This window comes from Aythya ferina (genome assembly GCF_964211825.1).
Source record: "Aythya ferina genome assembly, chromosome: 12".
Taxonomy (NCBI): domain Eukaryota; kingdom Metazoa; phylum Chordata; class Aves; order Anseriformes; family Anatidae; genus Aythya; species Aythya ferina.
Window position 1 is genome coordinate 13097276 of NC_140308.1, and position 14232 is coordinate 13111507.

At 41.1% G+C, this 14232-nt stretch overlaps 1 protein-coding gene across 6 annotated transcripts in view; it reads right to left on the reverse strand.

Annotated features, from left to right (window-relative positions):
• NUP93 (nucleoporin 93) overlaps nt 1-14232 on the reverse strand; it is a 78684-nt gene that overhangs the window by 3812 nt on the left and 60640 nt on the right. For all 6 annotated transcript variants that reach the window (XM_084533517.1, XM_084533519.1, XM_084533520.1 and 3 more), the window contains 14 exons: nt 13875-14014; nt 11512-11644; nt 10402-10559; nt 9675-9840; nt 8807-8900; nt 7791-7982; nt 7429-7555; nt 7252-7324; nt 6887-6931; nt 5563-5679; nt 4790-4908; nt 2781-2898; nt 2324-2407; nt 1276-1404 (listed from right to left, as the gene is read on the reverse strand). In XM_084533517.1, coding sequence (XP_084389643.1) covers nt 1276-1404; nt 2324-2407; nt 2781-2898; nt 4790-4908; nt 5563-5679; nt 6887-6931; nt 7252-7324; nt 7429-7555; nt 7791-7982; nt 8807-8900; nt 9675-9840; nt 10402-10559; nt 11512-11644; nt 13875-14014 — 1695 coding nt within the window. The remainder of the gene's footprint in view (nt 1-1275; nt 1405-2323; nt 2408-2780; nt 2899-4789; nt 4909-5562; nt 5680-6886; nt 6932-7251; nt 7325-7428; nt 7556-7790; nt 7983-8806; nt 8901-9674; nt 9841-10401; nt 10560-11511; nt 11645-13874; nt 14015-14232) is intronic.

The following is a 14232-nucleotide window of genomic DNA, read 5'->3' on the forward strand; positions in this document are numbered from 1 at the left end:
CCACACCCTTGTGAACCCACAGAGAAGATAACAGACTGTGTTATCCTGGACTCACAACAGAATTTAAGGTGGGGAGAGTCTAAGCAGCGTGCATCCTTCTCTGATTTTGCCAGTCTAGAGTCCAAGTGCAGTTGCAAGGCCGGATCCTGTAACTCACACACGGGCTGTACCCCAAAGACAAAAGCTGCATCGTTAACTCCAACCTTTCATCTTCTAATGCAATTTAAAAATGCTACAAAGACTTTCACCAATATTGAAATTTACAGATCAAAGGCACTTTTGCAGATGTCTGAAGCCTGGAAAAAAGCTGGCTGAGGCCCAAGTTGTTTTTCAATCTCAAATAGGAGCTGATACATATTTCCTGATCCGTAGGACAGAATGAGTGCTTTGGCCTTGATTTTTAAGTGCCTACGACAGCTTTAATTTAGTAAGAGCTATGAGACCAAAATCCACGGCAGCTAAGCTGAGCACATTTTTGCTTTATGGAGTATTTACAGGTGAGTGCCCACACACCAGCCTGCGTCCTTTAAGTGGTGTTATTAAGAGATCCCTATTTTGTGGCTGAAGACGCAGCCTTCCATCCGTGGATGCAGGAAATGCTTCAGCAGCAAGTCTAGCAGTTAAGTCCAACCCAACCTTGCCAGCCGTTTAAACCAGACAGCCAGAGCAAGCACCTCAGCACCTGAAAGCTGCCCACACTGCTGCAAAGACAGCAGAACAACACCAGCAAACCACTACAGCCATCCACCAAGTGAATATATCTGATGGTCTTGGTGTGTTGCTCATGGAAATTTGAAATGTCTTTGCAAATGTCTGTCTGTGCCATTATGGAAGCAGGCCAGGGAGAGGAGTGAAGTGCCTTTCCCCAAGAAGTAAGTTTTGCATGAAGAGGGCACCAACTCAAATGACAGAGGTGGAAATCTGGTTCTTGAAAATCAGCTCCAGTTTAAAGGCAACATCAGCTATCCTAGAGACACTGCACTGTTCACATCTGTTAACTACTGAAGATCCCACCAAGAAGCAAAGGGAATGCTTATTTCTTCTTGCTAGGATATATATTGTTACATATTCTTAGTTAGCTCTGTGCCATTTAGAGCAATACCCTTTCTTTACACAAAGGTGAAGTTACAAGAGACTGGCCTCAGGACAAGTAACTGAAAAGGCTAGTTGCTTGAAACCAAAGACTGATAGAGATGCTCAGTTGAAGCCCAATCCCTTGAAAGTCAGGGGAAAAAACTAGGAAAACTTGTCAGACAGTGAGGATTATAATCTTACCGAATCTCTGTCTTCCATTACGCGCTGGGGTCTGGCAGGAGTGGCAGGGCTTGTGCCTTTCATCCGCTTATACTGGGTGAACAAAATATTCATGGTTGCAAGCAGGACCTCGGATAAATTGTGCCTGATCTACACAAAGGAGAGAAAAAGAGAAGATTCATTGTAATGAAGAGCAGGTTGACAGAATCATTAGCGCTGCTCAATGACATCAGGAAACCAAGCAATGAGAGTTGTGGTTGATAATTCCTTATGTAACAGTCACACATTTAATGGTTACCCCTACCAGGACTGCATGACCTGGCAAAAAATGTTATCCATAGACTTGGGACAGGCATACAGAACAGCTGCATCTTCGTGTTGGGCAGCGACAGTCCAGATATAAAACAAAGCACTTGAATACACGCACAAGAACACCAAAACAAAAACCTGATGCCATCAGCCGTACTAAGAGGATAATTTCCCAAGTTTTCCAAGAGCATATTGCACATTCAATTTACAGCCTAGGATTGCACAGCATCCCAGAAAACAAGTCCTGCTCACAATCACTGGTGCATGATTCATTGCTACACATAAGCAAACCAACAGAACTGAGAGCAAATCTTTATTTGTACAGTTGTTCTGTCTTGGGCTGCTGTTCATTTGCCTGACACTCCTCCATTCATTTCCCAGGTGACACTAACTGGTAGAGTAGCTTCTTTCAATTTACTGCGATGCAGAATAAATCAGGTTTGGAGAGCAGAGGCAATTATTAGTATTAGAATCCAGGTGTTGTTCCGCAGAGGTGAATCTAACTAAGCAAGTTCAAAACTATTCAGATCTACAGACTCCTTCTGCAAAGTGGAGAAAAAAATTCTGAGCATGGTTTGTAGTGCTCCAAAGAGCAGCGTTACAGAGAAAAGAGCAGCAATCCAAGAGTCTACTTGCATGAATGCAAAATAATTCCGTCCTATTTCCCTTTAAAGAATAAGAATGATGAGATTAAACGGTTTTAACATCCTTTTAGCATGGAAAAGTATTTTGGAAGCTAAAAACAAGAGACACTACTTACTTCATCACTGAAATTCCGGAAGGCTGCAACTCTCTCCTCCACGCAATCTTGGCTAAGAGGTACAAGCTTTAGGCGTTCGATAATCTTCAAAAAGAAAAGCACAAATCAGGGTAGACAATCAATGCTCTATATATTCTAAACTAGTAAAGTATGTTTTTGAAGTGCTAATGAAATGCTCCCAACTCCATTCAAGAGAAATCAGTTCACTGTTATTTACTGGTTTATGCCCTGACTTTGCCGAGGAGAAATATTTTGTTCAAGGACCAGAAAATATTTCCAGAAAGATCTTCCCGATTATCAAGCAACAGGAAAGAAACACATTTTTAAATTCCTATAGCATTGCAGCACCTTCTAACTCATTAAATGTAATTTTTTATTTTAAGTGATGTTATGAGACATCCTGGGTTTTCAAGGGCATTAGTAAGGCTGCACTTCAAACAGAACTCTTGAAACTTACATCAAAGGCCCTGTCAATGTGACCGGCATGATATTCATCAAAAAACATGACTAAGTCTAGCAGAAGGTAGAACGTGGAGTCAATGGACTTCTTTGCACTTATCCCCTGAGCTTTGTACCTGAAAGAAAATGTTTTACAATTTTATTGTGCAAAATGGCAACCACTTATAAGCATGCACTTGCAATTCTTTGAAGCAGAGACATCAAGCACAAGGACGGAAGGCATCTAACAAAGGACAACTTCAGTTTTTCTTAACCGAGAGGCAGAATTTTCACAGGGTTTGGCTTTTCTTAAAAATCCTTTTAGTCGCTTTTAATTTTCCATCAGATCCAGCATTTGTCTCCTTTTCAGTGTTTACACTTTCCATATTCACAGAGAAAACAGTGACAGAAACTCAGGAGCTGCAAGGCAAGTGCTGAACAAAGCTGTTTAACACGCTGGTTTACAGCAGACAATTCAGCAGCACAACTGCCTGCTTCAGGCAAAAAGCTAAGAAATGGATTAGATGCTTCTGCATGCTCTCTCTCTAGTTACACTTGCCAGAAGATGACTTGGAGAGCTGTCTGATTGCACTTCTAACAGCACAAGCAGGTCAGAAAGGAGCTCCTTCCTCAAAGTAATAGTAAGAGTGGTCAAATGCATGGCACACACCAGCCTCGGGGCTGCTGCAGGAGGAAGCGAGATGCCCCTCAGCCTTTTCTGTTGGGTATTTTCCCTGCTCCTTCAAAACGCCACAAGAATGGGCAGAGAGCTGAGCGCCCAGAGGTGCTGACTGCAGCACAGCACATGCAGAAAGGCCCCAGTTACCCCGATGAGCTAATCAGGACTGTTCTGGCTTTGGAATCAATAAGGTTTGCTGCTGTCAAGTGGCATTACTGAGCAGTAATATTTGGTGCTCTCACGCAGATCCAACAAGTACCAAAACAAAGCCCATTGCAGCCTCTGCTGAAGCTTAAACTGAAACCACAGGTTTAATTCTCCTTAGTGTCTGCTGGAGAATGAGGCTCTTGCTAAGTCAATACGGCACCAATTTTCACTCTGTTGCCAGCCTAGCTAAAAGAAAGAAAGGCTGACTGAAGGAGTGGACTGGCAAATGTCACTTTCAAAAGAAGAAAGGCAAAGGCCCCTGACTGAAATCAATACATTCTTCTATTTGTCTTTGCAATTTCGAAGTGCCTGCAAGCTTGCTTTGTTTATTTTTATTCACGAGAACACTTCAGGAAAAAGCAGCAAGACATTTCTCACAGGCACCTAGATCTTGCCCTAGTAAAATATGGGAATTGTCCGTGGCAATCACTGTGACAAGACGCATCAAAAGATGATTAAAAAAGTCCCAAAGCTATTTTGCAATTAGTACCTTTCAGAAGCAGAGAAGCAGCTTATTCCTAACTTCTAGCTGCTAATGAATCTTGAGCACTGATGTCTCTTAAGCACGTAGCCTCATTAACACACTGACACTGCAGATGATATTCCTTTTGGTCACTTCCACATCTTGTTCTTTTTTAAGCACTGCTCTTTTCTAAGTAACAGGTTGTGGAAATGAAGTCTGTTTATGATAATCACATACACGCTCAACTTAAATGTCCCCTTTTTATCTCGCAAGCAGTTAATTAAAGCAGCAGCAAAACAAAGTTTTCCAACAGCCCAACTCCCTGCTCTGCTGTTACAACTCAGAATTACTGGGTTTGTAGAACTCTCCTGTTTCCAACTATGGAATTGCGTGCTTTGTTTTAAAAATCACCTAAAACACCTAATTCCTTTTTAGTGCTCCTTAATAGGCTCTATCTGCCAGGTAGCAATTCTGTAAATCCCTTTTCCTTATTCACCTACAGATAAAGCTTCTTGACACGTTAACCTGGCCTGCCTCTGAAGATTACCTTCCTGGTTTCAATACTGCAAGCCATTGCAAGCAGGACGGGGTAAATTGTCATTTTCTTGTCTTCATGAATACCTTGCTGCAGATAAGAGCCTAAGGCTGACTTGAGTCCGGTCCTGACCCCTTGTCTTACCTCTCCGCGATCGAATGGGCCATGTTCTTCAACCGCTCTTTGTTCGACTGGGGAGTGCTGATCTGGGGAACGATGGGGCTGAGGAGCTTGTTCATCAGTTCTAAAACTTTGTCGGGGTTCTGTTGAGGTTAAGGTTGCACACAAGTAAAAGGAACATGACAGGATGTTAAAGTCACTGAAAAAGCAGAAAGGTTATTCCAGTGGTGCCCTGGGCATCCTCAGAGATGTCTCCCTCCCACAAAGAGTCAACATCACTTTAGCTGTAAGCAATGTAATGCTGTTAGCTCATGTGAGATAGTATTGAAAAAAAGAACCATACAACATTTAATTCCCCCCTGCAAGACACTGGCTATTGCTGTAACCCCTTTTATTTTTATTTTTTTCACATATATTTCAAAAGGAAACAGGAACTGATTACAAAGCCCAGCTATTTTAGAGTTCAGTTCGCTATCAGTTCAATTGGAAGAGTACACCCCAGGTAAGTCACATTACTGGCCAAGGTAACATCATGCCCAGGGCAACCAGTTCAATAGATGACACTGATCAAGAACCTGGGATGTCCTAAATCAGAATGGGCTGGAGAACAATTTATCCACATTTTCTCAAAGAAACCCTCTTTAAGCAGAAAAAGGCTCTGCCCAAACTGCACAAATAGTCTACTGGAATAAGGTAAATCAATGAGATTACGTTTAACCTCCTAATCACAGTGAATGTGTTTGAGAAAAAATGCTGAAGCAAGTACTTATTTAAGGCAGCACATAGAAGATAGTTACCTTTGCAAGGTCATATAGTTTTGCAGCTTCTTCAAACAATCCTTTATTTTCTGCTGCAGAAGCCACTTTGTTAATGATAGGTTTTGTGTCACTGTTAAACTTGTCTATCACTCCAGGCTACAGAGATGAGACAAATGAAAGGAGAGGAGAGAAAAGAAATCAGAGTGCTTAATATTCTGTCAAGTGTATTTCAAGACAATGAATATTTTACATCTTGGATTATGACTAGAATGGCCTGTACATTTCCATGGGAATGTGCAAAAGGACCATGTTAAAAATAGAAGGAGCTCTTGTGAGACTTTCTCCAAAAGAGTCAGCATTGAGACATTCGCAGTTTCTAAGTGATTCAAAATGACCCAGACAACAGGTCAAATAATATACTATTTTAATTTGCTTATGACCAGTTACAGGGAAGAAGAAAATATGGAAACCTTCTGTATATAACATGCCAGGGTCTCCAGGGTTGCTGTCTGTGTGTATTGACTTGACAGATTGCAAGTTAGATTTTACACTGACAAAAGAAAGTGTCAAAAGAACTTTACATGAAACAATAAAGTACAATAGAAGAGAGGAAAAAGGCAATATCATCTGGAAAGGAATTTACCATACTTAAGGATGTAAAAGTAAGATTACACTATCAAGAAGAATTTATCTTAAAACTGTGATTGCTAAATTGCTGGTTTCATACTAAAGAAACACAAGAATACAATTACATGTAAAATGAATCGATTAAAATCAAGCAAACAGGATTCATCGCCAACGTTATAATCTGTCTTGGAAAGAACAGTGAAATGAAAAATAATTCGTAAAGAAGATTACCGAGTTCACCTAATATGTGCAATCCCATGATTTTTAAACCAACAGAAGAAAAACATCCAAAAGAAAACCCTGCCAGAAATCACTTTTTTTTTTTTTTTTTTTTTGACAGCGGCAATGATTGCAGCATGAGCCCTAACCTTAAGTTTTAACTGATTCTGGAGTCTGCTTGATGTATGGAGCAGAACAAATCGCCACAGTGCACAGTAAAACTTCATTGATTATCCAAAATGTTCTATTATTTGCATGCACTGTCCTTTTTACAGTCAAAACCTTAAGGCTTCTTTTATTTTCTAACTATGCAAGCAGTGATTTAACCTGTGATGGCAGGTCATGGATTATTCTATAAAAGGATACGATACTTGAAAAAAACAGCATTTATTCAAACACGGCAATAATTTGACTAGTGATAAATGAAGAAAGGCTGGATAATCTCATAACTACTTTGGAAATCACATGTGATTTGTACTTTTTAGTATTAAAATAGACATGTCAATTATTAACTCACCTTTCTACTACCATCATTTTCCAGCTTTCCAAGAATCATGTCAAACTATATCCACAGAGACGTAAAGTAGCAAAAAAGAAAACAAAAACAGAGAGATGAAATGCATGTATTTCACAACATATTTACCAAGTACAAAGATGCAGTTGTGGGTGAATGAAAAACAGGGGTTGACATCAGTATTTATATGTAAGGAACACAAAAAGACCTGATTAAGTATTTTAAACATACTGTCATTGCTATCATCTCCCCCCCAGCTAGGTCTGCATGAGGCAAAAGGAAAAACAAAGGCTGTCTTGCCTAAGGAAGTGTTCAATGAAGAAATGAATTTCAGTTTAAGTGAGCAAGTACAACACGGACCAACATACCTCTCTGCTTTCGATTACTAGTTCACTAACACAACGCAAGAACATATTCTCTCCTTGGCTGTCCTTCTCATTCCTACAAAAGAAATGGGAGGAGGGAGGAATTTTTACAAGGACATCTCAGATAATAACTAAGTAGCATCACTAGAAGGAAATTTAGAGAGACATATGGGCTCCTACCTGAGAAAGTAAAAATACTGCAGGGCTTCTCTTGGATCCGTTGATTCAAATTTCCGGGTGTAAAGCATCAGAAGCCGCACAAAATTGAGACGCCTGACAGCAGGAGGGTCACCAGCCTCATGGCTTACTGCAACGTCAGAAACAACACAATTGGAGTAGGTAATGCCAGCAAATGTTGCTCTGATCTTCATCACAAGTTAGTCAGAGACATAATCCTGAGCTCTAATGCAACTAAAATGATTAACTTTTAGGAGATTGTGCTGGTAAATATTGTTTGTTTAGTCAGTTACATAGAGCTGCGGTGTCTACAGGGTGCTACAGGGGCTCAAAATATTCCATTATTGTAATTGTGCAGGACTTACATAGCTGTGCGCTCTGCCCAGAAGATTTCAGGAGCAATTTTAACTCAAACAGGACCAAAGCAACATGAACAGCATGACAACGCAAACGCTCTGTCCGAAATAGAAAAGCAATCGCAGCTTCGAACTGTGCTGTCAGGAACAATACTTGGAAGTAGAGGAAAGGCTGGTGGTTCACTGCAAAATGTGATTCACCTGAGAAAACAAATACACACACACAGAGCTAGTGAAAATGGTTTGACAATCAAATTGCTGACAGGGGAAGCTTCTTGTCACAATGTATGTTTGTTCAGTGACAACAGAAATAAACACGCTAGACAAAACTGAATACCTAATCACACATCAGTGGGCTATCTGTAACTGTTCCTCTGCAAATATATCCTCAAAGACATGCCATAAAAACATTCAGGAAATGAAAGAATAAAATTACTCAAAAAAAGTTCCTTTTTTTCTTTCTTTTCAGACAGCCATCAAGTCTGACTGCAATAGATTCTCTATTGGCCACAACTTTGTCTTCATTTATGTGTATGCCAAGCAGACCAAATAACGTTATAAACCTGGATTTTCCTACTCAATGACACCAATAGTAGCTTATTATGTTTCTTTTCCATTCAATTTTATCTGGGTGTAAGTCATGCTGCAAACTACAAAGGTGTAGAGAATCAAATTCTTTATGTTTCTCATGGTCAAAATGACTCGTGTTTTATTGATCAAAAGATGGTGATGCACAAAAATAGGGCCGTGATTGTTCCTAAAACTTTCCAAAGTGTAAAGAACTGTGATTTGGATCCCTTGCAGATTACAAATGATAATTTTGTAACACACGGAATTCTTTCATCATGTCTTACTGAAATCTGCCATTCCTCTAGGGAAACTTACTGCTCATGAACACTCTAAAGAGGCCTGTGATGGAGAGCTAGAGGCTTTATGTGCAGTCCAGGGTTTGTGTAATAACAATTGGAAAGTGCCCTAAGGAGAAAAGCAGAACCTTAGTGGCACATCTCTTTGGGGTTTCTTACCATAGTCCTCTAGCAGCTGCTTCTGGAACTGTGATAACGTTAATCGGTCTTGCGGAGAGCTTGCACCATCGTCATCAAAACACACTTGATTCAGCTAAAAACATCCAAAAAAAGAAACATAGTTCCACTTCACCTTGCTCAATGGATGCATTTAGAAGATCTTTGTTCAATCTGAAGCCCTATCAGGTTTTGGCCAACTGACTATAAATTACTAGTCACAGCAGCAGGTCCATCCATTGCTGGGAAGCAAAGTTCTCTAACACAGTAGCAGCACAAATACATGCAGATACAACCCAAGAGTCCTTTTGCTTCCGTCCATTCCAAACTTGAATACAGGGACTCGGAATACCCACTGATAAATTAAGATTATTTTCCCCCCAATCTTAAATCCAATCTTAAATATATCATTTTATTCCCTCTCTTCAATGGGTACTGACCAGTATCCATCGTGCCTCCAAACCTCTAAGAACTTTGTCTACTGGAGACAAGGACATTGTCTTCCTATTGATTGACACCAACATTTCAGCCATAATCCATCCAGAAAGGAAAATTCACAATGGATCCTCACTGTAGCAAGCTAACGCTACTTGTAAAAAGAGCTGGTGAAGATCAGTGTGAAGTAAAGAACACGACACTTCCAGAAAAGTGCCCCCAGGTTAGCACCTGGATAGTACAGAGGGTAAGACTAGCCCAGGGACTCGAGTTCCCAGCCCTTCACTATCTGCAGGCCAAGTCACATATATTATATTGGTGCAAAAAATGGACCTGGAATTAAGGGAGGTTAGCAGAGCTGACATGTAGCATCGCACAGACTTGTTCTTAAAAAAGAAAAGCAAACAAAACAAACAACCTCAACATCCACCCTTACTTTTAGCCAAAGATAATCTTCCGTTTTATCAGCAACTTCACTCTGGTTATCTGTAATGTCACAACGGCCAATAATACAATAAACAGCCCTCTTGTACGGGTCAGTGTTGTTCCTCAGAGCTCGTCTGTAATGGAGACGCAGCTTGTTTTCTGTGGCAGCAGATAATCTAAGGGAAAAAAATGAAGAAAAGATACAAGGGAATTAGGAAAAGATATAAAACCCATCTCCCCCTGTCTGAGGAGATCTGGACAGAAATCAATAATAAAAGCTGCATATTCACAGCAGAAGTATACTGGAAGATGTTTCTTGCACTATTTACAATTGTAGGTAAAACTATCACTTGCTAATTTAATTGTCTAATTAAGATTATGAGGATCATCTTCAAATGCCCATTGCAAGAAAAATCAGAGCACTTTTGGAGGGCATTAATATTGCTGTAGGTGAGATATTGTCTAACCCTCTGCGATTTCAACATTTCAGAGAACGTTAGTTTTGAAACACACGTTACATTTTTTCAAACAATTCTTTCACTGTGAAGATTTCTAGACTTCAAAGCCAAAAATTAAAATATGCACACTTCTCACATGTAACTTAGGAAGGTATTAAAACCACCAGAAAGCTATCACCACCAGAAGAGACTTGAGTCTTTTATGGAAATACCAAAACACTATTTCACTTCTCCACAGAAATTTCTACCCCTTGAAGATTTTGCTAAGTTTCCAGTTACCTTCTATCTTTACTGTGCATGTATTCCTGAAACCAGGTTTTAAACTCTCCCAGCTGGTGCTGTGCCCGTTTCACCACATGCATGGCCGCATTCAGGTCTCCACAGCGCATGCAGTAGTAGATCAGTGCCCAGACAGGATGGCCTTCCACCTCACCGTCCTGAAAATGAAAGATAATTTTTTAAAAAAGCAGCCCATTTGAAATATTATTTGCCTAGCTTATATTTCTGCCCTTATACCCATACATCAATTTGGGTAAAAATTCTGTTTGTGGTACAGGAGTCAGAGATCGTGAGGTTTAAGTTCAGTGAAAGCTGCGCACATTCTAGCAGTGAAGGATGGGATTCTCTTCTGCTTGCCCTGCTCTGGATGAGGATCTGGCAATCCTCTAACTAGCATTCAGATATCCTCTCCACCCAGACAGTCAATCTGGATTAGGCTACTGAGGTATTCAAAACATTTGTAGTGAAACAGAAAGACACCAGACTAATTGTATACCAGCAGGTAAGCAAAGGACAGCTACTCTCAATTATGTGGTTTCTAATGTTACATATCTATTATTCAACTTGTAATTTTTCAGCCTAACCTTATTTGCCTTGTTGATTTTGTAGGTGCGCAGCTCTGCACTTTCTACTCTGTGAAGATAAACAGGATTCCATTGAGATTCCTAAATAAGAGGCTACAATTCAGAATAATGTCTTACGCATTTTGTCATCAACAACCCTTGTCACCTTCTTATAATTGGAAAAAATAGAAAAAAGCCAAGCAGGGGAGAGTACGTTTCTGCTTTTCTGAAACATCACAACAGAGTTTAATACTTGCTCGTTTCTATTTAAAAAGGCCATCGTAAGAAACCACAGTTCCTGGAATCTAAAATTCTCAAATTACTGAGCACCGCCGTACATCTGGGGCTAGCTCTGAACGCAGTCAAACTGATTTTATCTATCTTCCATTTTCCTAACAGAAAAATCTAGAAAAGGAGTAAGAGCCCACTGCCTTGAGAACTGTTTAAACAGTAGCAGACCATCAGAGGTTGCACGAGTTTCCTGGTTGTGCTGGAACAAACATAAGTGTTGTTATTTTAGCCCAGGTGCTGAAGGTGGTGGACGTACCTGGAGACCAGGGACGGGCGCAGGCAGTTTGATGTTCAGGTAACTGCGGACCAGCTGGTAGGTCCCTGGAACTCCACCCAGCTGAGCCTGGTGCAGGTTTCCAAAGACAGTCACGAAGGTGTAATTTTTGTAACTGAAAAGCAAAACAAAGACATGCAAACAGACCGAAATTTACTTGCTAGAAAAAACATCCATTGCTTTTCAAATCCACCCGAATCAGCAATTTAAAGCAAATCACCGTGATGTTTCCAACATTATCATTACAGCAAAATGAGGCAAAAACTTTTGTTGATTTAGGAAGATGGTTGTATTCAGCAGTCTCAAGAGAAACCACATTTGGAGACTGTGGTATACTGCTCCAGGTTCAACTCTCTATTATGAGGTTCTTCTCATTAGGTTCTCTCAGAAATAAGTTAAACTTAATCACGTAGCTGCCAAAAAAACTTTCCATGCTACTGCTTTTCCAGTCAGTACTGTCATAAAATAACACTTAAAAACACTGCAGTTGTGTTTCTCCTCTTCCCTGCCCTGTGGAGGAAGCAAACCTTGGGGTCATGGACCTATCTGAGGGAAATCACTGAGAAAGAGAACATAAAAGACTGGCAAAGGCAACTTTGAGAACGCTTTCTAGAAGGAATCAAAGCCTTTAATCAGTGTAGGTCAATTTAACAAATATTTAATATTTGTTAAATATTTGTTTAGAAGAAGGGGTCTCAAAAATTTGCATGCTGAAGGAATATCTATACAAATTGCAGCAATAATTTTGTTGAAGTTCTTCCCCGCCCCCCCCCCCCCCCCAGCACAAAACACACCAGTGCATGTACAGGACTTCCTACTTGGGCTCCTAGCTACAGACCACCGAACTATTAGACTAAAAAACCCTATGCCTAACGTAAGCAAGCATGAACACACCTTTGTAACTAATATTATGGCTGAGTTAAGCCCAAGTTCCTCAGGGTTTAAGATCACACCTGCTCCAAAGGCACTGATGCAAGGCCAGCTGTTAGCTGCATTTTATCTCCTCCCCTTACACGTGAGGGGCCACAGAAGTATGCAAACACCCCAGAATCAGGGTTTGCTTTGCCAGTTAGCCAATTCCTGCTAGGAAGAAATAAAAAGCTACAATACAAGGCATGCAGGCTTAAAAAGAGATCAAGTCTGAAGAGCTCAGCTTCTGCCCCGGGAGGGCTCGGGGTGGGAACTCTATGGAACCGCATGCCTAATTTCAGCTAGCATTTAATGGGACTGTGACAACTTAGCGAGTTGGATATTTGGCAAATTGGGTTTAAAGTCTAACTGGCTCATCACGCAATGCTGCAACTGAAGAACTGGGAACAGAGGACTCTTCTGATGTGTCAAGTTTCTCTGCGCGCAGACAGGCATGCCGCCAGCACCCCTGGGTGATGAGCACTGATGAGGAGCTGCAACCAACCGTTAGGGGCAAAGAGGCTGCGCCAGGAGGAGAAAACATCTCTTCCCAGTGTGCTCTGTCAGAGCGCAGCACTTTCAGAGCTCACGTGGTGGAACTGTACCTGTAACAAATGCCCACGCACTACACTGCATCCATTGTTTGCTTTCCACTGCTGAACTATCCTGCTAGCGTTACATTGGCAGCTATTTGGGAAGAGACTGCAACATCCAGGTTTGTGGGCACACGTGCAGGGAGCAGCTAATACTGCCAACAGGGGGATTCAGCCTTGGCTTTCTCTCTGCAGCCTGTCTGCTCCGTGGCCTGCAACTCTGCAAGCACTTTCCTGGTCAAGGAACTTAGGTCCCCGCGATAGTTGCTGCTGCAGACAGCAAGCCTCTTTCCAGAGTCCGAAAATCATTGCTAGATGTCTCAACTACAGCCCCTTGAAATGTTACAAAAAACTTTCAGGGCAGAAATGGCACGAATAAAACTTGAGTCATTGCACCAGATATGTTCCCCAGTGCTGTCCTCATTTCTACCCAGCACTAGCTCCTGACAGGTAATCAGCAATCAGAAAGGGAGTATGGAAAATGAGAGATTTGTTGTAGAGGGGGAACAGATCTCTTCCCACAAGTGAAAAATCTTCACATATCACTGTGACAGATACAAAATCTTTAAAGGCAACATTGAAGAAAGAATAAAAGATCTTTTTGTCTTCTCAACAAGCTCCCACTGGATTCAAGGCCTTTTTAGTTAAAACAGTTTTTAACTAAAACAATTTTATACTCAAGTGGCTGCTCTAAGCCCCTTAGAACAGAAAAGACATGCAACAGACACTTCTTGCAAGCAGCACGAAGTAACTGACTCGTTAATATACTTATGTGTGTTAACAAGTCATTCTGGGTTATTAGGGAGATCTATCAGACTGTGTTATCCAGAGCATTCGCCTTACCTTTGTTCGAGGTAGTGCAGAGCCTGCCTCACGAAGTCCATGCGCACCTCCAAGTTGGTGCGGACTTTCAAGACGTCGCTAGCAGAAACCAGGCGAACGTCGGTCATTTGTTTCACCATGGCCCACAGGTCGGAGATGTTCTGTGAACAAAACGTTCCACACAACAGTGATTAGAGGTGAACAAGCAACCCTGTTTTGGGCTATGTGGTGTTTTGATGCTAAAGCAGAAGTACAAAGACATACTGCAGGTGAGTAATTTCAGCCAGTTTAGATTTACAACGGAGACAGTGGATGCAATCCTGAAGGTGAGCCCCTTCTGTCCTGCAGAATACAAATCTCACAGGCTTCTTTGCCTAAT